Below are 26,562 nucleotides of genomic sequence, written 5' to 3'. Positions count from 1 at the left end.
ATTTGATCTTTACAACAATCCTAGGAGGGAGGTGCTACTATGATCCCCATTTTACTAATGAGAAAAATGAGACAGGCTAAATGACTTGCCCAGGGTCACACAGCTAGTGTCTGAGGCTGGATTTGAACTTGAGTCTTCTGGGTTCCAGACCTAGTCTTCTATCCATTGGGCTACCAGCTGACTCTGAATGAGGAAACAGAGGTTCTGAAAATTTAAGTGACTTGTCCATAGTCATACAGTCATGAAACCAGGTCTAAGAGTCTCTCCTCACCATCATGCCTCTGTAGACCTCAGGTCAGTCCCCTTTCCCAATATTCCACATTTCCTTAAGGCCTTGAAATTGACCCACTTCTACCTTCTGGCCTTCTGGCCCAGGTCATTCCTTCATCTGATCATCCATTCAACAAATATTGTCTAAACTGAGTACTGATTTACCAAACTCCCACTAAGGCCCAGCCTAGTCCAGCTGCCCCACCTACTCACTGACCTCTCCCTTCACCCAAGGCTTAGATCTAACGATTCCTGTGGGGCGTGGAGATGACTTGGGTAGGTCAGGACTGTAACTGCTCTAGAATATTAGGGAGCATAATTCCATTTGGGAGATACCCAGGCCCCCTGTTTCAATCATAGTATATTTTTATTTATCTCATAACTATTCTAGGGCCCCATTAGAAAAAAAAAATCCTTTCTATAGCCTTGGTCCTGGCCCAGCACTAGCCTGACCCAAAGGCCCCAGGGGCCTAGGAAAGGAATGGATGAAGGCCTAGCCAGTTTCCGGTCCTGGGAATTTTCAAAACAAACTCAGCAGCTGCTCTGGGATGGGAGATGTGAGAGAGGAGAGAGAATTAGAGAAAGAGACAGGGAGAGAATTAGAGAAAGGAAAAGGCAGGGAGTGATACTGAAGCACTAATGGAGAGACAGAGAGTTAACAGAAGGACAAAGGCAGGCAGTCAACTAGAGGCGGAGACACCAACGATTATCTCAGGCCTGCCTGCTGGGCAAAGGGGCTCCGACGAAATTCCTTCTCCCCTTTCTCCTCCTGCCTCTGCCTCTGCCTCTTTCTTTGCTCCCTGCCCCACCTTCAGCATATTCCAGGATTTTTGTTAGGGGAAGGGGCACAGACTTGCTGTGCCCAGAGTCTGGTCCTGACCCTCGCCCTAGTAGGGAATGAGGTACCCTCCCCTGCACCATAAGGTCAGTCCCTGGAGACCTGGCCAAAGACAAGTGTCTCTCCTAGTCTAGACACAGGCAGTACAGATAGTTATTATTAATAAATACTATTTTAAATTATTAGAGAGTACTAACAATAGCTCAAGAGGTATGGTGGATAGAGAGCAGGCCCCAGAACAGGAAAACTGGGTTCAAGTCCCACCTCTGACACATACTGGCTATGTGACCCTGGACAAGTCACTTATCCTCTAATCTCGCCCCAACAACTCTCTAGGGCTATGAATTGCAATGGAGGTATTTCCCTGCATTGGGAGAGGGAGCTTTTTCACCAGGTAGCCCCCATACCAGGAAAATCCTGAGTCTCATCTCTGGCCCTGTTGATGGCTTCTATGTGGACAGCATTTTCCTTACAACAGCCTGTGAGGTAGGAACAGGTCTGTTTATCTTCATCTTACAGATGAGTCTCCTATCAATGAATGGCTTACTCAAGCTCACACAGCTAGTAGATGGTGGCATCTGAACTTGATCCCAGCTCCCAGGACTCTGAAAATTTCAGCATTCTTATCACTAGGTCCCATTGTTTCTGTCTCTCAAATCCTGGGTCCTTGAACTCTTCCCCCAGACCTCATCTCATCACCTGGCTATGGTGGGCTCTAACCAGAGCCCAGCAGGAGAGCTCCAAGGGCTCAGCATCTCATGGCAGAGAGTGTTCTGTCCCTGCTGCTGCTGCTGTCTTCCCCCTGACACACATCCTCTCTAGTCTCTGTTTCCTGTTTTCAGGTTCTGTATCCTGTGTTGCTCTTCCAGGCATCATCACCCCCTCCCCCTAACCCCCATCAGCTTTTATGTGCTCAACTGGCCCCAGGCCATAGGGATTCTGGTCAGTCTCCCCACCTCAGATGCCTGACCTCCTACTTCTACACACTTGCCCCAGACAAGGTTGGCTCTTCCCATGCCAAGACTGGCCTCCCATCCCACTCAGATTAATATCACAGGGAGCTAGTGAGTGACTTCTGGATGGACAGAGAAAGGGGGAGGTGGGATGGGGAGAGAGACAGACACACAGAGAGACAGAGACAGAAACAGAGAGAGACAGAGAGAGAGAGACAGGGGGAGAGAAAGAAAGGAGAAAGGGGCAGAGAGAGAAACGGGAGAGAGGAGGGGGAGAGAGAGGGGGGAGAGAGAAGGCGGAGAAAGAGAGAGAAAGGGGGAGAGAAAGGGGAGAGAGAGAGAGAGAGAGAGAGAGAGAGAGAGAGAGAGAGAGAGAGAGAGAAAGAGAGAGAGACTGGAACTGAAAGGGGAGCAGAGCTAGCTAGACATGCACAGGAGACAAAGCTTACAGGACATGGTGGTTCATAGGTTGTTAGAAGTGAAAGGGGCCTTAGATTTCATCCACTCAGTCAACCCCTTCACTTTAAATGTCAAGAATCTAAGGCCCAAAGAGAGGCAGCAGGTAATAGGCAGACCTGGGATTTGAACCCGAGTCTCTTGATGACTGGTCTAATGCTTTTTCCTCTACTGCACCCTGGGGCTTTGGTGAGGGGAATCAGGGACTGGCACCACAGCTAAAAGGTTGATGTTAGTCTGTAAGGACGGCTGGGGTGTCACACACTGGAACAAAGGATTGAGGAAAAAGTGGGAGGAGGAAGCTTTCATCCCCACCAACCTGAAAGGAGTGCGCCACTCCCAAGTTTGAAGAAGGACTTTCCAAGGAGGGTAGAGTCAGCATTAGGGAGAGGCCGTCTTCTTTTCTCTGGAGACCCCAAGGAATAGTAACGATGGCGAGTATTGATATAGTGCTTTGAGGTCTGGAAAGGGCTTTACAAGTATCTCATTGGATCCCCACAACAACCCTGGGAGGTAGTTGCTATTATTAGCTCCATACTTGCTGATAAGGAAACTGAGGCAGACAGAAGTTAAATCACTTGCCCAAGGTCAGTGTCTGAGGCTAGATAGCATCAGCGTCATCATTGATTGATTACAGCGCCTACTATGTGCCAGGCACTGTGCTACACATTTTATAATTATCTCATTGGAGCCTCACAACCACCCTTTTGACAGATGAGGAAAGTGAGGCAGAGAGGCTAGGTGACTTGCTTGGGATCACACAGCCAGTAAGTATCTCAGGCTAGATTTGAAATCAGGTCTTCCTGATTCCAGGCCCAGTGTTCCATCGACTGTACCAACCTAGCTGTCCAAAGAAGGAAGAGGAGAGGGCGGCCCATCTTAGAGATGGGAAGAGTGCCTTGATGACCCTCGGGGAGTGTGTGGGGGTAAGGAGATTAGGGCATCCAGCATTCCAGGGATGCTCTTTGGGGATAAGCTGCCTGAAAGTGGGACCTCACTTTCTTCCCAGAAAAAAAAATTACAAGCAGATGTGGCTGCCTTGGGGGGCATGGAGAGAGGAGTTATATCAACAGTGAACAGAATCTGAAACCCAGGCCGGGGGTGGAGGGCTATGGGTCGAGGAGCAGCTCATTAAACCGATCCCCTTCTTAGCCCGAAGCTGTTCTCCTGAGACAACGACCTCATCTGGGGGTCCTGATTCTCTTCCCACACTGGTGTATGGGGTGGGGCTGTGTGTGCGTGTGTGATGAGGCTGTGTGTGTGTATATATCATGTGTGGTGGGGGGATGAGGCTGTGTGTGTATGTGTGTGTGTGATGAGGCTGCATGTGTGTATATATTGTGTGTGGGGGGGATGAGGCTGTATGTGTGTATTGTGTGTGTGTGTGTGAGATGAGGCTGTGTGTGTGTGTATTTTGTGTGTGGTAGGATGAGGCTGTGTGTTTGTGTATTTTGTGTGTGGTAGGATGAGGCTGTGTGTTTGTATGTGTGTGGGGAGATGAGGCTGTGTGTGGGGGAGGGGGTCCACAGCACAGAAGATTCTAGAACTCTATGACCCTGAAGCACTTAAGCCTTTTAGGTTTAAGGCCTTGAGAGGACAGCAGAGGGTCCCCTGGGTTCAAATCTCAACTTTGCCACTTATTCTATTCATGACTGTTCAGTGGGAAAGGAAAGATGTACAGCCTTAGGAAGGCTAAATCTCAGGGGCTGGGTCCCAGGTGGATGAAGCTCTAGGGCCAGATGCCTGAGCTCCTTTTGAGGATGGAGGGATCATAGGGCTGGGAGTTGGCAGAGATTGTAAAGATCATTTAATCCATCTCCCTCATTATTCAGATGAGGGAATCAAACCCCCAAGGGAGAAATGAGTTTCCCAAGGTCACGAGGCTAATAATTTTCAAATCTGAAACTTGAACCCTGAGGAACTTCTCCTCTCCAAACAGCTTGAGTCATCGAGGATCACAGAATCCTAGAATCTTAGATGGGGTAGGGAGCTTTAGAATCCCCCTGACCTAATCCCCTGCTCAACACATGCATTCTGGCCATAATGGATCCAACAAGTGGTGAGCCAGTTTCTATTTAAATACCTCCAGTAATGGGGAGTTTACTATAGTACATTAAGCCTAAAATATCCTTTCTGCATCTTCCCTTTGTTGTTCCTAGCTCCATGCTGTGGAGCCAAAACAATCCTTGAAATAACTGAAGTTAGGGGCCGTCCTTCCTCCCCAAACACCAAAAGCCTTCTCTTGTCTAAGTTAAGCATCCCCAGTTCTTAGCCCTTTTTTTCATGTAATGACAATGATAAAAACTAACACAAATGAGACTTTACTGTTAATAAGTCCTCTGAGTGTATGATTATTCCCATTTTACAGATGAGAAAACTGAAGTCTAGAGACTTTAAGTGACTTATCCAAGGTCATAAAAGTGAAGTTTCCAGACCCTCAGGTGGCCCCATGCTGTCCAGGACACTGAGACCACTGACTGTTGTCTTCTTCCTCCTGCTGGGACTGGGCGGCACTCTCAACCCTAATGATCCCAATGTCTGCAGCTACTGGGAAAGGTGAGAGAGGAAGACCCCTGACTGATCCTGGGCCATTATCAATACCAAAGAAGCCTCCCGTTCCTGGTGCTAGCACCCCTTCACTTCACAGACTCTTCCACAACTCCCTTTTATCTACTTTGCTTTTCTGTCCTCATTTCTCCTCTGTTCCTATCTTGGATCCTATCCCTCCCTATTATTCTCTCTCTCTCTCTCTCTCTCTCTCTCTCTCTCTCTCTCTCTCTCTCTCTCTCTCTCTCTCTCTCTCTCTCTCTCTTTCTGTCTCTCTTTCTCCCTCCCTCCCTCCTTCCCTCCCTCCCTCCTCTCTCTCTCCCTCCCTTCCATACTTCTCTCTCCCTACCCCCCCCTTCTGGCACTGGGGGAGGCACTGCGGGATTTGTTAAAATTTGCCATAACCCAGTTGGGGCCACAGAAGGAAAGGAGGCAGGCGATGGGAGGGACTAAGGGAAGAGAGATAGAAAAGAGGAAAGGGGAAAAGGGTCATAGAGCAGAGTTTGGCTCCAAATGCCCAAGTGTGAGATGGGACTGGAAGTTTGACCTGGGCCTGGCTTATGAATTCCAGATGTGTTGGGAGGGTAGGAGGAGGGAGGGAGAGGGTGGAGTCCAGATATCAAGAGAACGGTTCCATGTGAGTATTTTGAGGGGAAACTACCTTAAGTATTCCAGATGTTGGGGAAGGTGTCTGAGACATTAGATTTCTGCGCCTCCCCCACCAGACATCCCATCCAACTATGAAATTCTTTGAATCTGTAATTCTGGGATTGAGGAATGGGAAGTGAAGTTTTCTAAGTTTTCAAATAGATAGAGGATTCATTTATCCTTTTGTTATCTCTTACATTAGGTAACTATTTCTGATGTTCATGATGGAGCTAATTCAAATGAATTATTTCAGGTGTTAGGGTAGCTTTAAAAATGGTTAAGCTTGGAGAAATTTCCCCAACTGTAACCTAAAGGACATGTTGCCTTGATTCACAGTCGAGCCCACACCTTAAATCCAACCCCACAGGCTCTTCTTAGGGAGTCCAGTAATCTCATTTAAAGAGAAAATAACTGGAGCTCAGATTGGGGAGGGGGGTGAAGTGACTTACTAGGGTCATACAGCAGAGTTATCGACCGAGCCAGGACTTGTAACAGGGTCTTCTAATGCCCTTGTTGGGGTAGCACCCCATGGTGACTCTGTTTTCTTCCACCCTAGTTACACCACCACAATGAAGGAATCCTACTCCCATCCCTACACTCAACTCCCCACTGAACCCTGCAACCAGCCTTGGGGTCATGATCATTCCTGCCCTCAGCCGAAGTAAGTGCTTCCCCCAATCAAGCAGCCTTCAAGGAGAAAGCCTCTGGGGGCCTGGGATGGGAGGCAGCAGCCGAGGTATCAGCCCCGCTCCTGCCTCCTTCACTTGATCAGCAATCAAGTTGTTGGGTTTTTGTTTGTTTTTGTCTTTTTGTCATTTCATTGTCATTTTTTTTCCAGTTGTGTCTGATTCTTTGTGACCCCATTTAGGTTTTCTTGGCAAAGATATTGGAGTGGTTTTCCATTTCCTTCTTCAGTTCATTTTCAGATGAGGAAACTGAGGCAAACAGGGTTAAGTGACTTGCCCAGGGTCACACAGCTAGTAAGTATCTAAGGCCAGATTTGAACTCAGGAAGATGAGTCTTGCTGACTTTAGGCCCAGCGCTCTGTGCACTATGGTGCCACCTAGAGTCCCCAGAAATCACTTATTAAGTGCCTATGATGTGCCGGGCATCATGCTAGATACAAAGACAGAAGTGTTACAATCTGTGCCCTCGGGGAGCTTACATTCTATCTAAAAGAATAACGTGCCCCTTCTCTGATAATAACAATGCTTAATATTTATATGGCATTTACTATGTGCCAGGCCTTGTGCTTTACAATTATTATGTCATTTGATCCCTACAGCAACTCTGGGAGGTAGGAGCTATTATTATCTTCATTTTACAGATAAGGAAATGGAGGCGGAGGTTATGGGATTTGCCCAGGGTCACAAAGCTACTAAGTGTCTGAGGCAGGATTTGAACTCGGGTCTTCCATACTCCAGGCCCAGAACTCCATGCAGTGAGCCACTGGGATGCACCAGCTCTCCCTTCTGAGCCAAGAAAGTATTTCACAGAAAGCATTTTGAGATCCTCTATAAGAGGGTTCTTAACCTGGGGTCTATGGACCCATTTCAGAGGATCCTATGAACTTGGAAGGGAAAAAAATTAATTGCATCTTTATTTTTATTAACCTCTAACTGAAATTTAGCATTTCTTTTAATTCTTTGAAATCATGATTCTGAGAAGAGGTCCAGAGGCTTCACCAGCCGGATGAAGAGGTCTAGGAGAGACAAAAAGATTAAGAAACCCCCAATCTAGTCCAACTCATATTTAAGCCAAAATCCTTTGTACTACAGCCCCACCCAATGGCCATCTGTTACTTGAAAGCCTTTGAGGAACTGGGTAGCTTACTACAGGCCAAGGCAAGCTATCCTGTTTTGGGATAGCTCTAATTGGTGGGAAGTTTTTCTTCACATTGAACCAAAATCTGCCTTCAAATAATCACTTCTAACTATTGCTTCTGGTCCTGGTTTCTATGGCCAATTGAATTCGATAAGCACTTAAGTACCTATTAAAGTGCAAGACCAGTGGAAACAGCACAATGGACAGAGGGCTGGCCTCAGCAGAGGAAGTCCTAGCTTTAAATTCCTGCCTCTGACACATACTGGTTGTGTGACCAAGCAAGTTACATAACCTTTAAGTGCCCCAAACAATGCTTTAAGATTCTAAGCTGCAGAGCAGGGGCTGATCTGCCTTGGTAGAGAGAGTTTCCTCTAGCGATTTCCCTTCTATCAATGAAGTCCCATTACCTAGCCCTATCCTCTTAAGGTGGTGTTGTTCCTAATGGGAATACAGGGACAAAAATAAATAAACTAGTCCCATTCTCAATAAATTTACTTTCTATTAGAAGCTATAACTCATAAAACTAGATAATTTGAGGAAAGAGAGAGTACTCATAAGTACAGTACAGGGAGGAAGAAAGGCTTCAAGAGAGAGGTGGTACCTAAGGTGAGCCTTGAAGGAAACTTACAATTCTAAGATGAAGAGCTAAAGAGGGAAAGCATTCCAGACATTGGAGACAGCCTATGCAAAAGCCCTGAGGTGGGAGATGGAATGCCAAATTCCAGGAAAATATTTAGTAGGCCGCTTTAGCTGAAGTTTATAGATCTTAAAGAAGAATATAGTGAAGTAAGTCTAGAAAGGTAGGCTAGAGCCAGATTGTGAGGAGACATATATATCCATTATATATATATTGAAATTTTTAAACATTATTTCATTTTTTCCCCAATTATATGTCAAGACAAGTTTTAGCATTCATTTTTTTCCAATTTCTTGTTTATTTATTTATTTTTGTTTTCAACACTCACTTCCATAGGATTTTGAGTTCCAAATTTTCTCCCCATCTCTCCCCTCCTTCCAGCCCAAGACAGCATGTAATTTGATATAGGCTCTACATATACATTCATATTGATCCTATTTTCACAGTAGTCATGTTGTAAAGAAGAATTAGAACCAATGGGAGAAACCACAAGAAAGAAACAAACAAAAAAGGAAAGAGAACAAATATGCTTCAATCTGCATTCAGACTCTATGGTTCTTTTTCTGGCTGTCAATAGCATTTTCCATCATGAGTCCTTTGGAGTTGTCTTGGATCCTTGCATTGCTAAGAAGAGAATGGTTTATCAAAATTAGTCATCACACAATGTTACTGTTATTGTATACAATGCCCTCCTGGTTCTGCTCACTTCACTCAGTATCAGTTCATTCAAGTCTTTCCAGGTTTTTCTGAGGTCTGCCTGCTCATCATTTCTTATAGCACACAGTAGTATTCCATTACATTCATATACCACAACTTGCTCAGCCATTCCCCAACTGATGGGCATTCCCTCAATTTCCAATTCTTTGCCACCACAAAAAGAGCTGCTAAAAATATTTTTGTACATGTGGGTCCTTTTCCCATTTGTATGATCTCTTTTCAATAGAGACCTAGAAGTGCTATTGCTTCATTTTTACAAGATTTTGAATTCCAAACTTTTCTCCCTCCTTCCCCTACTCTCCTCTCTTCCTCAAATGGTAGGCAATCTGATATAGGTTATATATGTGCAACATATTTCCATATTAGTCACAATTGTGAAAAAAGATCAAAAGGAAAAAACATGAAAAAATAAGGTGAAAAAAGTATTCTTCAATCTGCATTCAAGGTCCATCAATTCTTTATCTGGATGTGGATGGCATTTTCCATCATGAATCCTTTGTACTTGTCTGGATCATTGTATTGCTGAGAAGAGCTAAGGCATTTATAGTTGATCATCACACAATGTTGCTGATACTGTATACAATGTTTTACTGGTTCTGCTCATTTCACTTTGCATCAGTTTGTACAAGTCTTTCTAGGTTTTTCTGAAATCTGCCTGTTGTGAAGAGTTTTAACAGCAAGCTATTGTATAGGTAATAAGTAGCCATTGAAGACTTTTGAGATTGAGTGGAATGATCATAATTATGATTTAGGAGAGTTATTTTGGCAGTTGTATGGAGGATGGGTTGGAGAGGTAGGGGAGACTGGGGGCTATCTTAATAGTTCAGGCAAGGGGCACGGGGGGCCTGAATTAGGGTGGTGGTTATATGAAGAAAAGGGGTTGGATGAGAGAGATGCCAGGGAGATAGACTGGACAAGCCTTGGCAACTAATTAAATGCATTCAATGGGGAAGAGAGAAGAGTCAAGATTCCTGGGTGATCAGAAGGATGATATTACCTTTGACAGAAATAGGGAAGTTTGCAAGAGAGTGAAGGGTGAAGGTAAAGATGATGAGTCCTCTTTTGAACATGCCAAGTTTGAGATTCCAACAAGATGACTAGGAGAGACATCTAGCAGGCGGTTGGTGAGTTGAAGAGAGAGATTGGGGCTAGATGCGTAGATCTGAGAATCATAAGACCATAGCTTCAGGATTGGAAGGGACCTTATACCTAGGCTAGTGACTAGCATATAATAGGCACTTAAGAAATACTTGATGATTCATCCATTGATCTAGTCTCATCCCCCCACCTCACCCCATTTTACAGCTGAGGAAGCTGAGGCCCAGGGAGATGACTTGCCCAAGGTCTCACAAGTAGTTAAGTGGCAGAGACAAGATTCAAACTTGAATCCTCTGATTCTAAATCCATACAACCTTTCAATATGTTGACATAAGGAACTTGCAGTCCATTAAAATGGTCAGATCTTTATCACATGAACTATTAGTTAGTCATCTTCCTCGCCATCCTGTCCTTGTGCTGTCGATTTTTTTTTACCCCAAATGTAATACTTTCACCTTAGTAGTCATAACATCTAGCAGTCTGCCTTAGGAAAAGACCACTCCCAGTCTGTCTTATGACAGAAAGATTCTGGGAGGGGAAGGATATGTGTGGTCTAACTGTGACATTGTTTGTGATTCTGGTATTAGGAGATGCAGGGTGCAGTTCTCCTAGTTTCCAACTAGCCCCCAGAAAGAGAGAAGGATTCATTTACCCTTTTGTTACTTCTTGGATCAGACAGTTGGGAAGTCCTCTTTCAAATCAAACTCCAATTGCTCTTACTGCAGTCTGAATGCGTTTCTTCATCCTACAAACTCTGTGGATGCAGGGAGGTCTCCCCCGCCTCCTCACTCTCTTCCTTCTGATCCTAGGATTGTGTACCGCATAGCTTATCGACAGGCGGTGAAGGTGGATCACCGGAGGCGCCTTCGGTGCTGCCAAGGCTACTATGAGAGCAGTGGAACTTGTGTCCGTGAGTCCAGCCAGACCCCACCCCCTCCTACACACCCCAGAATTTTGGCCTTGCCTACCACATCTGGCCCCCAACCATCCCCAGATGTGCTGAGTTAGCAGGCAATGGGCCAGGGAGGTGGGAGGTTCAAGGCAACAGGGAAATATTGACTTATGGAATGTGAGCAAAGTTTGGCCCCAGCCCTTCAGTGGGGCCTAACTTGTTGACCCTAAGTTCCACTGCCTTCCCCAGCACATAGTATGGGTGCCTCTGTCACTCCATCCTTCTTTCTGGATTCCTTTTTTTACTTTCTCTGGCCATCCATCTCTTCTTTTTTCCTTCCCTCCTTCTCTCCCTCCCTCTCTCCTTCCCTTCTTTCTTTCCTCTCTCCCTCTTCCTTCCTTCCTTCCATCCTTCCTTCCTCTCTCCCTCTTCCTTCCTTCCTTCCTCTGCTTCCTTCCTTCTTTACTTTCCTTCATTTCTCTCCTTCTTTCTTTCTTTCCTTCCTTTCTTCCTTCCTTTCTCTCTCTCCCCCTCTCTCTGTCTCTCCCTACCCTTTCTCTCTCTCCCTCCATCCTTCCATCTTTCTCTCTTTCTCTGTCTGTCTTCCTCCCCCTTCCTTCTTTCCTCTCTGCCTCTATCTCTCTCTCCTTTACCTCCCTCTTGACCTCTCTCTCTCTTACTCTCTATCCTTTGATAGAGTAGGGCCAGATCTTGGCTCTGCCACATATGACATTGAGGCTTAGCCTCTCTGTGACTCTCTTTTCCCATGTGCAAAATGGGAATATTACTTGTACTGTCCACTTCTTTGGGTTGTTGTGAGAAAAGCACTTTAGAAAGCTTACAATTATGGGCTGTTATTATTGTCTTTCTATTTTTGTTCTGTTTCTGTCTCTGTATCTCTTTCATGTGCTGTTTTTATCCACGTGTACCTCTCTCTCTGTCTCCATCTTTGTCTCCCTTTCTCTGTCTTTCTCCTCATTTTTGTACTATCTCTCCCTCACTTCCTCGTTCCTCAGCCTCCCCAAGGATCCCTGTCCTGCTTTTCCTTTCTCCAGCTTCACCTTTCTTCTACTTCCAGAGCCTCTCCCTTTTCTCCCCAAGCCCAGCTTGAACAACATCAGCCTCCAAACTAGATCCCAAAAGTGGTGTTCCCTGCCCTAAGCACTCAGCAAGGTGTTCTCTAGACCACTGCTTGGGGAGTCAAGGGAAGACTGGGAAGGTCCAAATCCTGGAGTCTTTCCAAGTTCTCACTCTGAATTGCTGCAATTCTCTAAGCCCCATGCTGGCTGAGTTCTTAGTAATGAGAGGTAGTAGTGGAAATGACCCAGGTCTCAGAGTCAGGAGGCCTCCTTTCTCCTGGCTCTGACACACACTGGCTGTGAGGCTTTGTAAAAGACACATTACTTCTCTGGTGCTCATTTCCTTCGCTCCTTAAATGGGGATAAAGATGCCTGCCCAACATTGTCACAAGGTTATTGTGAGGAAAGTGGCATAGAAATGGGTTATTCTGATTCTCTGAGGTAGCTAGAGATGGGGCTGGCCTTTGGTACCTTTGGGGAACAAGGGGCAAGTCTGTCCCCTTCACCACTCTTTCCCCACCACAGCCCTGTGTTCTCAGGAGTGTGTCCATGGCCGATGCATCGCTCCACATCGATGCCAATGTGAGAATGGATGGAGGGGGGATGACTGCTCTTCTTGTGAGTATTCCCAGTTGTGCCATCTCCTGTCCATACCCTCCCAGAACCTCTTTCTATCATGGAAGAACCCCAGGGAGATTCAGGAGGCAGGGAAGGGGGTGATGGATGGGGATTGTGAGGAAAATCTGGGAGTTGGGACTAGGACCCAAAGCAGGGTTGGGCAACTCTAAGGATTAGAAAGAGGAAGACAAAAAGCAGCGTAAATGAAGAGGAGAGAGAGACAGAGGCAGAGGCAGAGAGAGGCAGAGACAGAGAAAAGAAAGAGAGAGAGAAGGAGAAGGAGGAGGAGGAAAGGAGGGAGAGTGAGCCCCAAAGAGGCAGAGATAAAGGAAGAGACAAAGAGACTGAGAAACACAAAGGGGAAAAGATGAAGAAATGGAGAGGTTACAGGAAAAAGTAGAAGCCCAGGCAGGGATGAAGATTGCAGAGTAACCATGAGCCCCAGGTCAGGTGAGTGAGGATACGATCTCCCGATTACTGACTGTGCCTGTGATTCCACCCCTCACCCCTACCCCCAGCTTGCCCCCTGCACTTGTGGGGCAAAAACTGCGAACGTTTCTGTGAATGTGGCAACAACAGCACTTGTGACCCCAAGACTGGAGCTTGTGTCTGCCCTCCTGGCTTCCAGCCTCCTCAATGCTTCCAGCCCTGCCCACCTGGTTTCTATGGCCCTGCCTGCCTGGCCCAATGCCATTGTCATGGAGCCTCCTGTGACTTCCAGACGGGGGCCTGTCACTGCCCTGCCAATAGCACCGGGCCTAGGTAAGCAGCTTGGGAGCTGAGACACACACTGACATAAACCTAGAGACGCGTACCTATTCACCTGGACATTTATACAAAGGCAATGCCCAAATATGGCCATAAAGACATGTATAAACACACACAAATAGAATTATAGTAGTGAGAATTGGAAGGGATTTAAGTAGCTCATTGGGGAGAGGGGCAACCCCAGTCACTGAGACTTAACCAGAAATTGTCCTTAATCTTTTCAACAAGGTGTCCGTCTCCCTGTAGAGGTCATGGACAAGCCCAAACCCCAGCCTTTTGTTCCCAGGAGTATGTCCATAGCTGATACATGGACAAGCCCATGGGCTCCATAGGGAGATGCTCCCAAATGTCCTCAAACAAAGCCTTATTTTCCTTCAAGCTCCATAAGACGCTGTGCTAGTCAGTGAATGGGGCATTGAATGTAGATTTAGGGTACCAGGGTTTGAATCTCAGCTCTACCACACTACTGTCTTTCTGACCTTGGGTAATTCACTTAACCTCTGAACCTCTGTTTCCTCATCTGTAAAATGATAGAAGTGGACTTAATGACTTCTCAGGGCCCTTCTAGCTCTAAATTTTGAGCCTATGAACCCATAAGCTGATCAGGGAACCCACTTAACCAACTCCTTGCATGGTCCAATTTCTCAGTCAATGGAAGAGCTCCCAATATAACGTCCCTGAATCTGAACACTTCCTGTAACTGGGAGCTCACTAACTCGTGGAGCAGGCCATTCCAGTCTGGCTGGCTCTTATTATTTTGAGCCAAAATATGTCCTTCTGGAAACTCTACCCAGTATTTTTTGCTCTGCTTTTTAGTCATTTGCATGGCAGACCTTCACATTCTTGAAGGCAGCAATCATGTTCCCTAAGTTTTCTCCAAGCTAAATGTTGGCATTTCCTTTAGTTGATCTTCCTCTGACATGGCTTCCCACCCCCCCCATCATTCTGGCCACTGTTATTTTTCAGTTGTTGATCTCCCCACTAAAATATGGTGACTAGAATGGAATACAAAGTGGATCTAAGTGCAGTCTAACCTGGACAATCTAGAGTGACTTTTATCTCCCTCTTTCTGGACATTGTAACACCACATTGCTGGCTCGAATTTTTACCAAAAACCCCTTGCTAATTTTTCCCCATCTGAGCTATCTACAACCATATTTTCCTTAACCTGTAGTTATGCAGTTGAGTTTTTAGATGTGTGTGGGACTTACCATTTGTTGTCTAATTAATTTGGAGTCTTCTGATTAGAAATTCAGTACACCCTCTCCTGAGTTCCTATTCCCCTACTCCCTCTCAGTAAATGTTTGCTGAATGTAATTGAATCCCTACTGTCAACTAATGGTCTTACCGATGGAAGTATAAAACAGCAACATTCTGTTTATGCTATTTTATCCATAGGTATTTTTAAAAGTCTGTTCCATACTAAACCCTCTAGCACAGGTTGAATGAAAGAGTGAAGACGTCCCTTCCTCTCTTCCCTCCCCACTGACCCAGGCCTTATCTACCTCCACAGCTGTGAGATACCCTGTCATCTGGACACAGTTGGCTTCTCCTGCCCCAGAAGCCATCCCTGCCAAAATGGGGGTATCTACAACTCTGACCAGAACTGTACCTGCCCCCCAGGCTGGATGGTAGGAGGGATGGGGGGCAATTAGTGGGGAGAACACTGGGAGTTCCTGGGAAAGGGCTATCAGAATGTTGGAGGGGGCTTCTAGAGACTAGAATTGGGGTGAATTCATAGTGGAGGGCAGTGGGGGTGCTGGGGTCAAGGTTATTGCCGGGGAGAGGTTCCTGAGGAAGTGTGCTGGGAGGGAGTGTGTGAGTGGCAGAGGTAGTACAGTTGTGGACCTAGTACTCCCTGGTGACAGGAGGCATTTAATAAATGTTTGTTAGTTGCCCAAATAAATGGATTCCATAGGGCTTCTTCTAGCACTGGGGACTCTGGGAATTCCTGGAGACTTTTATGATACCCTCTACCTTGCTCTTCTCAGGGTGCCATTTGTTCCCTGCCCTGCCCAGAAGGCCGCTATGGAAGGGGTTGCACCCAGGAGTGTCGCTGTCATAACGGTGGCCAATGCGACCCCATCCTAGGGCAGTGTCACTGTGCTCCAGGATACATCGGAGACAGGTGAATGATGAAAGAGGGTGGGGTCTAGGATGCCCGGTGGGCGGGGGCGTGGGCAGAGTCTAGGCGAAGCAGTGGGTGGAGGCGGAGCCTGGAAGGGCTGTCCTCACTGAGCTAGGTGCCCAGGTGCCGAGAGGAGTGCCCAGTGGGTCGTTTCGGACAAGATTGTGCAGAGACTTGCGACTGCGCCCCCGGGGCCCGCTGCTACCCAGCCGACGGAGCGTGTCTGTGCGAGCACGGCTTCACCGGGGATCGCTGCACCGAGCGCCTCTGCGAGGACGGTAGATACGGTTTCGCCTGCCAGGCGTCCTGCACCTGTCACGCAGAACATAGCCTCAGGTGGGGGAATCTCAGGATGGCCATGAGAGGGTCCTAGAGGGAGGGTCCCAGGAAGGGGGAAGCACTAGAGGGAAGAAAGGAGAAAAGGAGACACCTGCCTCCTGCACCCCTGTCCTCGCCCCGGGGACCTCCCCGGCTCCCCGACCTTGGGCTGGCCCCCTTCTCCACCGGAAGAGCCTAGGATCGGGCTCCCTGAGCCCATTCGAACAGGGTTAGAGGACCCGGAGGATCTCAGCTTCCTGGGCTGGACCTTCTGGAGGACTCTTGGTGCCTCTTGCTCTGTTCACAGCTGCCATCCCATGAGCGGGGAGTGCTCCTGTAGGCCGGGATGGGCTGGCCTGCATTGCAACGAAAGCTGTCCCCCTGGCACCCATGGGCCTGGCTGTCGAGAACCTTGCCTCTGCCTCCATGGCGGCACCTGCCGGGCAGAAAGTGGCCACTGTCTTTGTCCCCCCGGCTACACAGTGAGTGAGCCAGCCAACAGGGTCTGCCCAACCCACTGCCCTGTTGGTATTAGAAAGCCCCAAACCTGAACCTCACTCGCAGGGGAGAGAGGGACCCTAGAGGCCTTATCTCCAGCCCCACCTCCCAACTACCTTGTTTCAGGAGATACAGGGACCCTGAGCCCCATCTTCTAGAGCTTGTCTTCCCCTCCAAAAGATGCAGGGAGCCCAGAGTCCCCTTCACTCCCCTCTGCCCCTACCTCCAGCTGCCCTACCCCTAGAATACCCAGGGAGTCTCATCTTATAGTCTCCAGGGAGAGAGAGAGGAAGGGGAATTCCATTTCCATGTCCTAGAAGACTCAAGAATCTAGAGTCTCCAGCCCCTTACCTTTTTGGTCAGGTCTGACTCTTTGGCTTCCCTGGGCTAGCCTATGCTCCTCCTCCTCCTGGAGGCAGACCTCTCTGATCTGGCAGGAAAGGAACAGTGTGTTCCTTTTGACTGACCGCCTTCCCCAGACACAGATTGAGGGACTAAGGGGGGAGGGGTACTGTGTGGACAAGGTGCTTCACTCCTCTCTCATTGGACTCTGGGCTGGCCTCTGCCAGGGCCCCCACTGTTCCAGCCTCTGCCCTCTGGACACATTCGGGGTCAACTGCTCCCAGAGTTGTTCCTGTGTGCATGCTCTTGCCTGCTCCCCAATTGATGGCACGTGCAACTGCAAGGAAGGTCTGTAAAGAACTTTGGGTGGGTCTGGGTCTGAGGACAGACTGGGGGGGGGCATGGCTAGGAGGTCAAAGATGGAGCCATGGGAGGAGATCCGATGGGACTGAGGACTGAAGCCAGAACTGGAACAGGGTTTGAGATTTGAGGTGGGATTGGGTTCTAGGGGACTGGAGTCCAGGCCTAGACCGGTAAGAGTTCTAAGAAGGGGGAATCCCTGGAGGGAAGAAGGAAGGGAGGTAGAAGTCATAGGGTGGGGCTCAGGATTAGTTGGTATGACTGAGTGGGGGAGGGGGGGGGCTCTAGGAAACCATCCTGGGTTTAGAGCTTTGATGGGATTCAGTTCATACCTAGAGTCCTTGGTAAGAAAAAAATGAGAAGGGGAAAGGCCATTAATTCCTAGGACCACTTTCTCCTTCAGGATGGCAGAAAGGCAACTGCTCTGTGCCTTGCCCTGAGGGCACCTGGGGATTTGGCTGCAATGCCAGCTGCCAGTGTGCCCATGGGGCTACCTGTAGTCCACAGACAGGAGCCTGCTCCTGCACCCCTGGCTGGCGTGGTGATAGATGCCAGCTTCCCTGCCTGGTGAGTGGCAGTGGTAAGGAAAGGGTCTAGGAGGGTGATATTGTTAAGCCCTATTCCTTGCTAACTGAGCCCTCCCTTGCTGACTTGACCTTCCTTTCTTTTTCCCTAAGAAGGGGCAGTTTGGACCAGGCTGTGCCAGTCACTGTGATTGCAAACATGCAGATGGCTGTGACCCTATTCATGGGCGTTGCCAATGCCGACCTGGATGGACAGGTGAGCAAGTCAAATATCCAGGCCATCCAGCTGGGGATCTTAGGGAAGGTCCTTGGAAAGCAATAACTCTGTCCCTCTCCTTGCCCCTCCCCCCCCCCCCGCCCAGGCCCGGGGCTCCTGCCTCCATGTCCCACCCCAAAGCTGATGGGGATTGGTCCCCGCTCGGTAGAAGGATCCCTTTCAACCTGTACACCCTCTGCTGGATCCACAGGACACCGCTGTGACCTTCCATGCCCTGAGGGCTTCTGGGGACCCCACTGCAATAACTCCTGTACCTGCAAAAATGGGGGGACCTGCATACCTGAGAATGGGAGCTGCATCTGTGTGCCTGGCTACCGGGGTCCGTCTTGCCAGAGAAGTGAGTTACTCTCCTTATTTCTCCACCCCCTTCCCATCTAGATATTCAGTCAGTCAGCTAGTCAGTCGACAAACATTTATGAAGTGCTTACTATGTTCTAGACGTGATGCTAAGTATTCAGGATACAAAGAAATCCAAAAAACTGTCCCTGCCCTCATGGAGCTCACATTCTAGCTCTGGTGACCATGTACATGTAAGCGATATACAGAGCAGGTGGAAGGTGATTTCAGAGGAAAGGCACTAGGGAAGAATGTGGGATTTGATATAAATCTGAAAGAAATCAGGGAACTAAGAGGTGGAGGTAAGGAGGGAGAATATATTCTGCCTTCATCCCTTGGAGGCTTTACTTCCAGCTCTGCAGACCCCTAAAATCCTAGTTGGAAAATGCCTTCTAAGGCATAATCTCTAGATTTGATATCCAACTGCCTAAGTATACATGAAGTAGTGTGATGTATTTCCGAGGTGTCAAATATGTGACTGAACACTCTTGAATGAGATTAAAATGTAGTTGGGAAACATTTTTAAAAATAAAGATACAATAAAATATAAAGATAAAATAAAACATAAAAATAAACAAAGATACAACGAACATACAATAAAAACATTTCACTTTGTACTTTAAAACTAAGTCAATCTATGGCCCACAGAGATCCTTACTTATGGAGGATTAGTGGCCCTATTTCTGTTTGAGTTGGAAACGACTGGTAGAGCTATAGAATGCTTGACTTAGAGTCAGGAAGACCACAGTTCAAATCCTGCCTCTGACATGCTGTGTGATCAAAGGCAAATTGCAACCTCCCTGAACCTCAGTTTTCTCATCTGTAAAATTGGAGTGATGATATTTGTAGTACGTGACTCCGAGGATTTTTGTGAGGCTCCAATGAGGTAGTGTATTTAAACAGATTGGTGAACCTCAAAGTGCTATAGAATGCCAGGTGTTATTAATAAGGAAATTAAGCCTGAGGGGAAGTAACTCACTCCCATTCACACAGAGATAGGTTCAAACTCATGTTTTCTGACTCCAAATCAGAAAATGAGGAATAAATAAGAGAAAAATGGATATAACAAACCAAGACAAGTGAGTGGGATCAGCTCATTGATATAGTGGAGAGAATGGTTTGGATTTAAAAGATCTGGGTTTGAATCTCAGATGTTTCACTGAAAATACCCGTGTGACTTTGGAAAAGTCACTTAATGTTTCTCAGCATGATTTTGCTCATCTGTATGGCAGATGGATGAGACAACTCAAAGGTTCATCTTGATCTGTAAGGACTGTAGGAATTCAGAAGAGAGAGAGATCTCTGTGGGTCTCTGGTTTGGAAAGACTGGTTGGGGAAAGACTGATGAAGGATGGGATGAGCGGGGGGCTAGTAAGAGAGGGAAGCATGGGGCAGCTAGGTGACACAATGGGTAGAACACTAACCCTGGAGTCAGGAGGACCTGAGTTCAAATCAGACCTCAGGGTACAAACTCACTAGCTGTGTGATTCTGGGCAAGGAGAGAGAGAGAGAGAGAGAGAGAGAGAGAGAGAGAGAGAGAGAGAGAGAGAGAGAGAGAGAGAGAGAGAGGGAGAGAGAGGAGAGAGAGAGGGAGAAGCAGAGAAGGGGACCAGGAGTCTCCTGGGATGAGAGCTATCTGTTGGATTCCACATCCTAATAATCCTTGTTATTGATCGAATAATCTATGATATTGATGCCTATGTAATCTACATGTGTTCTGTCAGGGTAGCAGGAGTCTGGTTCCCCACTACTACCCTTGTCAAAATGTTGACTGAAGCAGCAGCAGAGAGGGAGAGAGGAGGAATGGAGACATAGAATATAGAAGGCACCGGGAGGCAGGATGTATTTCTGTCTCCAACTGCATCCCCTGTCTTTCCATTGTTTCTCCCTAGCCTGCCAGCCTGGTCGATATGGCAAACGCTGCGCACCCTGCAAATGTGCCAACCACTCTTCCTGCAACCCCATCGATGGAAGCTGCTACTGCCATGCTGGGTGGACTGGCCCCGATTGTTCCCAGCGTGAGTGAGAATCAAGGGTGGGGGAAGAACAGAGGAAAGAACCCTCTTCAGGGCCTTAGTCAAAGGCTACACAGAAACAATGAACCTGGGGGGCTCAAAAGGTCCCAAATTCAATGGAGTGGACCTAATGGAGGAAGTGGTGTGACTCAGATTCCTGGTTCCTTTTTTCCCTTCTAGCATGCCCATTGGGGTACTGGGGCAACAACTGTGCCCTTCCCTGCCAATGCCAGAATGGTGGGCATTGCCAACCCCAGGAGGGAAGCTGCATCTGCCCACCAGGCTGGACTGGACGCCTCTGCTCTGAAGGTACCAATAGGATGAATCAAATATGATAATATGTGTAAAACATTTTGTAAACTTTTAAGTACTATGTAAATGCCAGCAATGATGATAATTGATGACTAGGATCATGAGGACTATGACAATGAAGATGGAAGGGTAGGGTAGGGAGGTAATTTTGGAGAGATCATCTCGTGTATGTCTCAACTTTCAAGCGAACTCCTAATCCAGTCCAGGAAAAATCCTGAAACCAAACAGTAGAGGAAATTGATGATATGGCAGTGCAAAAAGAACACATATAGATTACATGGTCATTAATATCATGGATTATTCGATCAATAACAAGGATTATTAGGATGTGGAGTCCAACAGACAATGGGTCAAATGACCAAAAGAGTGAGGAAGAAGAGACAGCAGTAAACTGAGAGTCGGGAGACCTGAGCATGAGACCTGCCTCTGCCACAAACTTGCTGTGTGACCTCCTGCAAGTCACTTATCCTCTCTAGGTCTTGTTTTCCTCGCCCGTAAAATGAGGAATTTGGGTCACACAATCTTTATGTCCCATTTGAAGGGCCCTACGTCTGCCCTGTTTGCCTCTCAGGGCACTTGTTATGGTCAAATAATCATGGCTCCCTTTTTTCCTCTTTTTTAAAAAAAACTTTATTGATCTCTTTTTTCTTCTTAAAAATATTTATTTTTAACATTCTTTTTTTAGATCTAGGTTTCCAAACTTTCTAGCCCTTCCCATAGCCATTGAGAAGGCAAGCAATGTGCTAACTGATGTTTTTTTAAACATCTCTCAAATGTCCCCAAGTACTTTTCCCCTCTCCCTCCCAAAGAACCATCTCCTATTACAAATAACCTTTTTAAAGAAAAAGAAGAAAAATCCCAATAAAACTGATGAATACATTGAAAAATATGTGTAATGTACCACCCAAGGAACTCCTGCCTTTGCAAAGAGATGGAGAGGGATGTCTTCTCTTATCTGTTCTTTGGAACCATACTTTTTTTTTTTTTTGTAATTTCGCAACATTCACACTAAACTGTTTTGTGGTTCTTTCTGTGTACCGTATCTCACTGCATAATTGTCACCACTGCACAATTGTTGCACCCTGGTTTATAACTTTCATCATGTAATCATCACGTGGTATAACTCTGTTCTTCACGCCGCTTACAAGGTTAAGGGAGCACCAATGTATTCACCAGTGGCGATAAGCATTTATCCTTTGGGTATTTGGAACCTTGTACTTAGAATTCTCAGTGCACGTGCATTGTCAGTATATTTCCAAAAGCCAACCTGTGTGGTTTGTTTAGAGCTCTGCAGTACTAACGAATTGTCACTCCACTCAATGAAGAGCTATAGGTACAAGGGGAGTGGGTGGGCAGGCAAAGCTGCCATGAGTAAGTCACATGACATCTGCCAGCCATATGTTAATGTGGGAAGCATTTCTATCTGATCGTGGGTAAATAGAAAAAGTATTCTGCAGGCTTCAAGCTGAAAGTGATTGTGTTTGCTGCACAGCATGGAACCAGAGCTGGGGAAGGAGTTTTCAGTGAGTGAAAAACTGGTTCGAGACTAGTAGAAACTAAAAGACAAGTAATACCGGCACAAGCTTCACACAATGGTCGTGCTCCACATTTTTGCAAAAAATCTGGCATAAAATTTGTGACGATTATGTGGTGAAAACAGCATATTGTAATCATTGTGCATGCTGGTTTTTTTTTGTCTTTGCTTCATTCTGAATAAGTTCATGTAGATCTTTCCATATTTCTCTGTATTGATTATCCTCATCATTTATGGTACAGTAATATTTCATTACATTCACATATCACAATTTGCTTAGCCATTCCCCAATTGATGGTCATGTATTTTGTTTCCAATTCTTTGCTATCACAAAAAATGCTGCTATAAATATTTTGGAGTATGTGGAGACTTTTTTATCAATGGCCTGCTTGGGGTATTAGTCTAGTAGTAGAATCTCTGGGTCAAAGGATATGGACATTTTAGTTACTTTATTTGCATAATTCCAAGGTGTTTTCATGATCCATGTTTCTACAGCCCATTACAGCTCCCAAAGTACTTTTTGCACAACACTATAACACAAATAGTGAACAGGCTGAACCTCAGAGGCTGGATTACTTAAAGTCACAAACCTAAAGCATGTAAAGCAGGTTTGACGCCAGGTTTTTCCACTCTAAGAGTAGTTCCTTCTGTGCCAAACTGTGTTTCATCAGATGAGAAAGTGTGAACGTGCTTTGGGATGTGTCCATATGACCTTGCTATTCCATACCCAATCCATGTTTAATTCAGAAAGAGACTGAGGAGCTCAAGGATCTGCTCCAAGATATGGAAGAAATATTCTTTCTTCTTAAAGAAGTACCCAAGTGTTCCTGGCCCCCATTTCTTTGCATCCTTCTGACCCTTCCCTTTGCTTATCCCTCTAGGTTGCCCTCCAGGCATGTTTGGTGCCAACTGCTCCCAGCTGTGCCAGTGTGGACCTGAGGGACAGTGCCAGGCTGAAACAGGGGCCTGTATATGTCCACCGGGACACAGTGGTGCCCCCTGCAAAATTGGTGAATCACTCAGGGCAGCCTTCCCTTTCTCACCCAAGGCAAAGTTGGGGATGGGTGGTGGTCTCTCCAATTCAGTTCAATACCTAATTGTTTGTCAGGCACTATTAGGTGCTCTCAAGGATAGTTCATTCTTCTGTCCCCTCTCTTCTTAGCAGTACACAGAGTGCCCCCTCTTATTGCTTCCTCTTTCCCTTCCTGCCTAGGGAACCAGGATCAACCCTTCACCATGGTGCCCACATTGCCAGTGACCTATGACTCACTGGGTGCAGTGATTGGCATTGCAGTGCTGGGGGCTCTGGTCGTGGCACTGGTAGCACTGTTCATTGGCTACCGACACTGGCAGAAAGGCAAAGCACACCAGCACCTGGCCGTAGCCTACAGCAGTGGGCGTCTGGATGGCTCCGAATATGTCATCCCAGGTGAGGGTTAGAAATCGAGGGCAGAGGAAAATATGGGAAGTCCTGAGTATGGAGGAAGCCCAAGAAGAGGGCACAAAGGCCAGCCTCTGGGCTCAGGAGACCTGGATTCAAGTCCTGTCTTGGCCATAAACTTACTGGGTGACTTTGTATGGATTACTTCCATTCTCTGAGTCTGTTTCCTCATGTGCAAAGATCCCTTCCAACTCTGACATTCTCTGACTCTCTTGCACCAATCTGGATTGAGCTGTTCTTTACATATGAGATGCCAAGGCAGAGTGAGAAGGATGGGTAAGAGGGAGGTTGGACAATGGGATCTTGGAATTTGTCCCATCTGGGTACTTGCCATCCATCCTGACAGCCCTGGATCTCACTTTTCCCTCTGCCCCATCCCCAGGGAAAGGGCCCCCTCCCTACCTCAGAGGCTACCTTATCCCCCTACCTGGGTTCTGACCCTGTCCCTACCCTGGTTCTTCTCTCTTGTCCAGATGTCCCGCCAAGCTACAGTCACTATTACTCCAACCCGAGCTACCACACACTTTCCCAGTGTTCTCCCACTCCCCCACCCCCCAACAAGGTCAGTACCTGGGGAAAGGGAGTTGGGAGTGGGAGGAAGGATCATTAGCTTTGGGATTTGGGGAAAGCTGGAGAAGAGGAGCAGGCTTAGAGGAGGGAGACTAGGCTGGTGGGAGGATTGGATCCGTTGAAGGAACTAGGGGTGGTCAGCCTGGAAAAGACCCAGAGGGAAGGTGATTACAGCCTTTCAGTTTCTGAAGATCTGTCATGTAGAAGAGGGATTATATATTCCGCTTGGCCCAACAGAACTAGAAGCAATGGACAGAAGTATTTGGACAGCTCTGATTGCCCAATGTTTTTCCTTACCTGGGGCCCCGAAGGGGAATGGGCCATGGGTATCTTTAAGTAGAGACTTGGATGATCACTTGTCCCAGATGTTCCATTAGTTCTGTAAATGTATAGGTTGGACAAGGTGACCTTTGAGGCCCCTTCCTAACTCTGCTCTCTGGTTATTCTGTTGTTCTCATAACGCTGAATTCACCACCTCCCAGGTGCCAGGCACTCAGCTCTTTGGCAGCCTCCAGGCCCCAGAACGCCCTAGTGCTTATGGGCAAGACAGCCATGCCACACTGCCTGCTGACTGGAAGCATCACAAGGAGCTCCCCCCTGGGCATCGGGAAAGGGGTATAGGATTTTGTATATCTGGGTATTAAGTAGGGGAGAAGGAAGGGTCGATGTGGGAAAAGCATCCTATTCTGAGACCATGGGATTCTGTGTCAGTCAGTATGAATGAGGAGTAAGGATATCTGTATGTCTGGCACCATCTGAAGGAGAAGAGTGTAGATGTCCTTCCCCATGATAGTGGGATGGGTGAAGACCTGAGTCAGGTTGATGATCTTAGCTTTATTCCATACAAGGGAAAAGTAACTTCCTTTGGGCCTCAGTTTACTCTTCTATAAAAGGAAGAGATTTGGATAGCAATGATCTTGTTCAGTTCTCAATCCTATGATATTCCTATGACATTCTAAGCAGGGCCTTAACAGTGGGTCTGTCCTTTTTCCCAGGGAGAAGCCTATTGGATCGTTACAGCTACAGTTCTGGCAATGGCCTAGGACACCCCTACGCTAAAGGTAAATGCAATGGGAAGGTGGAAGGGGGTGGGTAGTAGGGAGTCACTTGGCAGATGGACAAAAGGACACGGGCTGATCTGAAAACTGAAAAGGCTTGGGGGAGAGGGCAGCATGAGTGGGGGCTGGGGTACCTCAGCTGAGCCCTGATCTTGCTCCCCCTCCCCCAGGGCCCATCCCAGAAGAGGGATTAAGGGCCAGTGTAAGCTCCCTGTGCAGCGAGAACCCCTATGCCACCATCCGGGACCTGCCCAGCCTGCTGGGCCCTGCCAGCGAGGGCAGCTACATGGAAATGAAAGGTCCTTCGTGTGCTACAGCTGAAGCCCTGGGAGAGCCCAGTCCACCTCGAAGGCATGTGCCCCAGCCTCGGAAGAGTCAACGATTTCGAAGCCCTGACCACCAGAGGGACAGTGGCACCTATGAACAGCCAAACCCGCCAGCCCCTGGTGAGAACTATCACAGTACTGAGCCAGGCAGGGTCCACCCTAGGATCAAGTGAGGGGGTGGGGAGAGACTGTAAAGAAAAGAAGGTGAGAATTTACTCTGAGATTTTTATGGTTCCACCAAAAGTAATTACTGGGGTGAGGACCGGGATAGGGGGTGGAAGTTTTGTGTGTGTGTGTGTGTCCCTGGGGCCAGTATTAGCTATCCAGACGACCTAGACAGGAACCAGTAGGGAGCAGAGAGAGGAGAGAATAGAAAGGAATAGAAGGAAGGAGGAAGAGTGAGAGGATGATGAGGCGCGGGTGGGAGTGGGGTGGGGGGTGTAGGGAAGCTGGGCTACAGGACTCTCGTACATAACCCTTGCTTCTTCTTTTGCCAGACTTCGTCGCAGGGGGCACGCTGCCCCCCATCCCACCAAGTCTTCCCCCAGGCCATTATGACTCCCCTAAGAATAGCCACATTCCGGGACACTATGACTTGCCCCCTGTCCGACATCCCCCCTCGCCCCCGAGACTGCGACAGGATCGTTGAAGGGATGGGGGGCATTCAGAGATAGCCCCCCTTCCATGGCCAGGCCCAGAAACTAAGGACCTAACGCGCAGCACACTTTCCCCTCCGTAGCTCTTGGGTTAGCAGGGGGTAAACCGTTCCTGGAGGGAAAAAGTCCGGGGATGCCCGGTTCTGAAGCCCCTCCCCCATCCCCTCACCTTAGAGGAAGCCCTCGGATGGCTGAAAAGGAGCTGGGAGCCAGGATTCCTGGGTCCCAGGAGTGTGAGGGCAACCACCATCGACCTTGGGGGACTGGATGGCAGGACGCCATGACTATTCTCTTGCTCTGCTACTGCTCCCCAAGCCCTGGATTTCCCGGATGGGGAACCCTGCCCTGTGTCTGTAAATAAAGTCGTTGGATTTTTCGTGGTCCTGAGCGTCATTAATTCGGCGGAGATGGTCCTGGGCTCTGGGGGAGGGAGGGCTGCGAACCCGAGGGCGGAGTCCCCTGGGGCTGGGACCTTATTAACTCATTAACTGTTTAATTAACTGAGTCTCCAAGCCCCTTCAT

At 47.6% G+C, this 26,562-nt stretch overlaps 1 protein-coding gene across 2 annotated transcripts in view; it reads left to right on the top strand.

The window, feature by feature from the left end:
* PEAR1 (platelet endothelial aggregation receptor 1) overlaps window positions 1–26,421 on the top strand; it is a 45,406-nt gene extending 18,985 nt beyond the window's left edge. The window contains exons 2-23 of one of the 2 annotated variants that reach the window (XM_036757903.1): window positions 4,886–5,073; window positions 6,269–6,373; window positions 10,798–10,898; window positions 12,485–12,541; window positions 13,096–13,339; window positions 14,859–14,976; window positions 15,337–15,473; window positions 15,597–15,809; window positions 16,099–16,273; window positions 16,859–16,979; window positions 17,395–17,558; window positions 17,669–17,771; window positions 17,983–18,129; window positions 20,021–20,146; window positions 20,324–20,452; window positions 22,871–22,999; window positions 23,203–23,418; window positions 23,904–23,992; window positions 24,483–24,615; window positions 24,996–25,061; window positions 25,229–25,504; window positions 25,882–26,421. In XM_036757903.1, coding sequence (XP_036613798.1) covers window positions 4,967–5,073; window positions 6,269–6,373; window positions 10,798–10,898; window positions 12,485–12,541; window positions 13,096–13,339; window positions 14,859–14,976; window positions 15,337–15,473; window positions 15,597–15,809; window positions 16,099–16,273; window positions 16,859–16,979; window positions 17,395–17,558; window positions 17,669–17,771; window positions 17,983–18,129; window positions 20,021–20,146; window positions 20,324–20,452; window positions 22,871–22,999; window positions 23,203–23,418; window positions 23,904–23,992; window positions 24,483–24,615; window positions 24,996–25,061; window positions 25,229–25,504; window positions 25,882–26,033 — 3,108 coding nt within the window. In that variant the 5' untranslated portion in view covers window positions 4,886–4,966 and the 3' untranslated portion in view covers window positions 26,034–26,421. Of the gene's footprint in view, window positions 1–4,885; window positions 5,074–6,268; window positions 6,374–10,797; window positions 10,899–12,484; window positions 12,578–13,095; window positions 13,340–14,858; window positions 14,977–15,336; window positions 15,474–15,596; window positions 15,810–16,098; window positions 16,274–16,858; window positions 16,980–17,394; window positions 17,559–17,668; window positions 17,772–17,982; window positions 18,130–20,020; window positions 20,147–20,323; window positions 20,453–22,870; window positions 23,000–23,202; window positions 23,419–23,903; window positions 23,993–24,482; window positions 24,616–24,995; window positions 25,062–25,228; window positions 25,505–25,881 lie in introns of both variants that reach the window. The other variant, XM_036757902.1, reaches the window with a different exon arrangement.
* The last annotated feature ends 141 nt before the right edge of the window (window positions 26,422–26,562 follow it).

The sequence above is a fragment of the Trichosurus vulpecula genome, chromosome 4 (assembly GCF_011100635.1).
Source record: "Trichosurus vulpecula isolate mTriVul1 chromosome 4, mTriVul1.pri, whole genome shotgun sequence".
NCBI classification, from domain to species: Eukaryota; Metazoa; Chordata; class Mammalia; order Diprotodontia; family Phalangeridae; genus Trichosurus; species Trichosurus vulpecula.
Note: the sequence above shows the minus strand (reverse complement) of the source record. Positions and strands in the feature narration are given on the sequence as shown.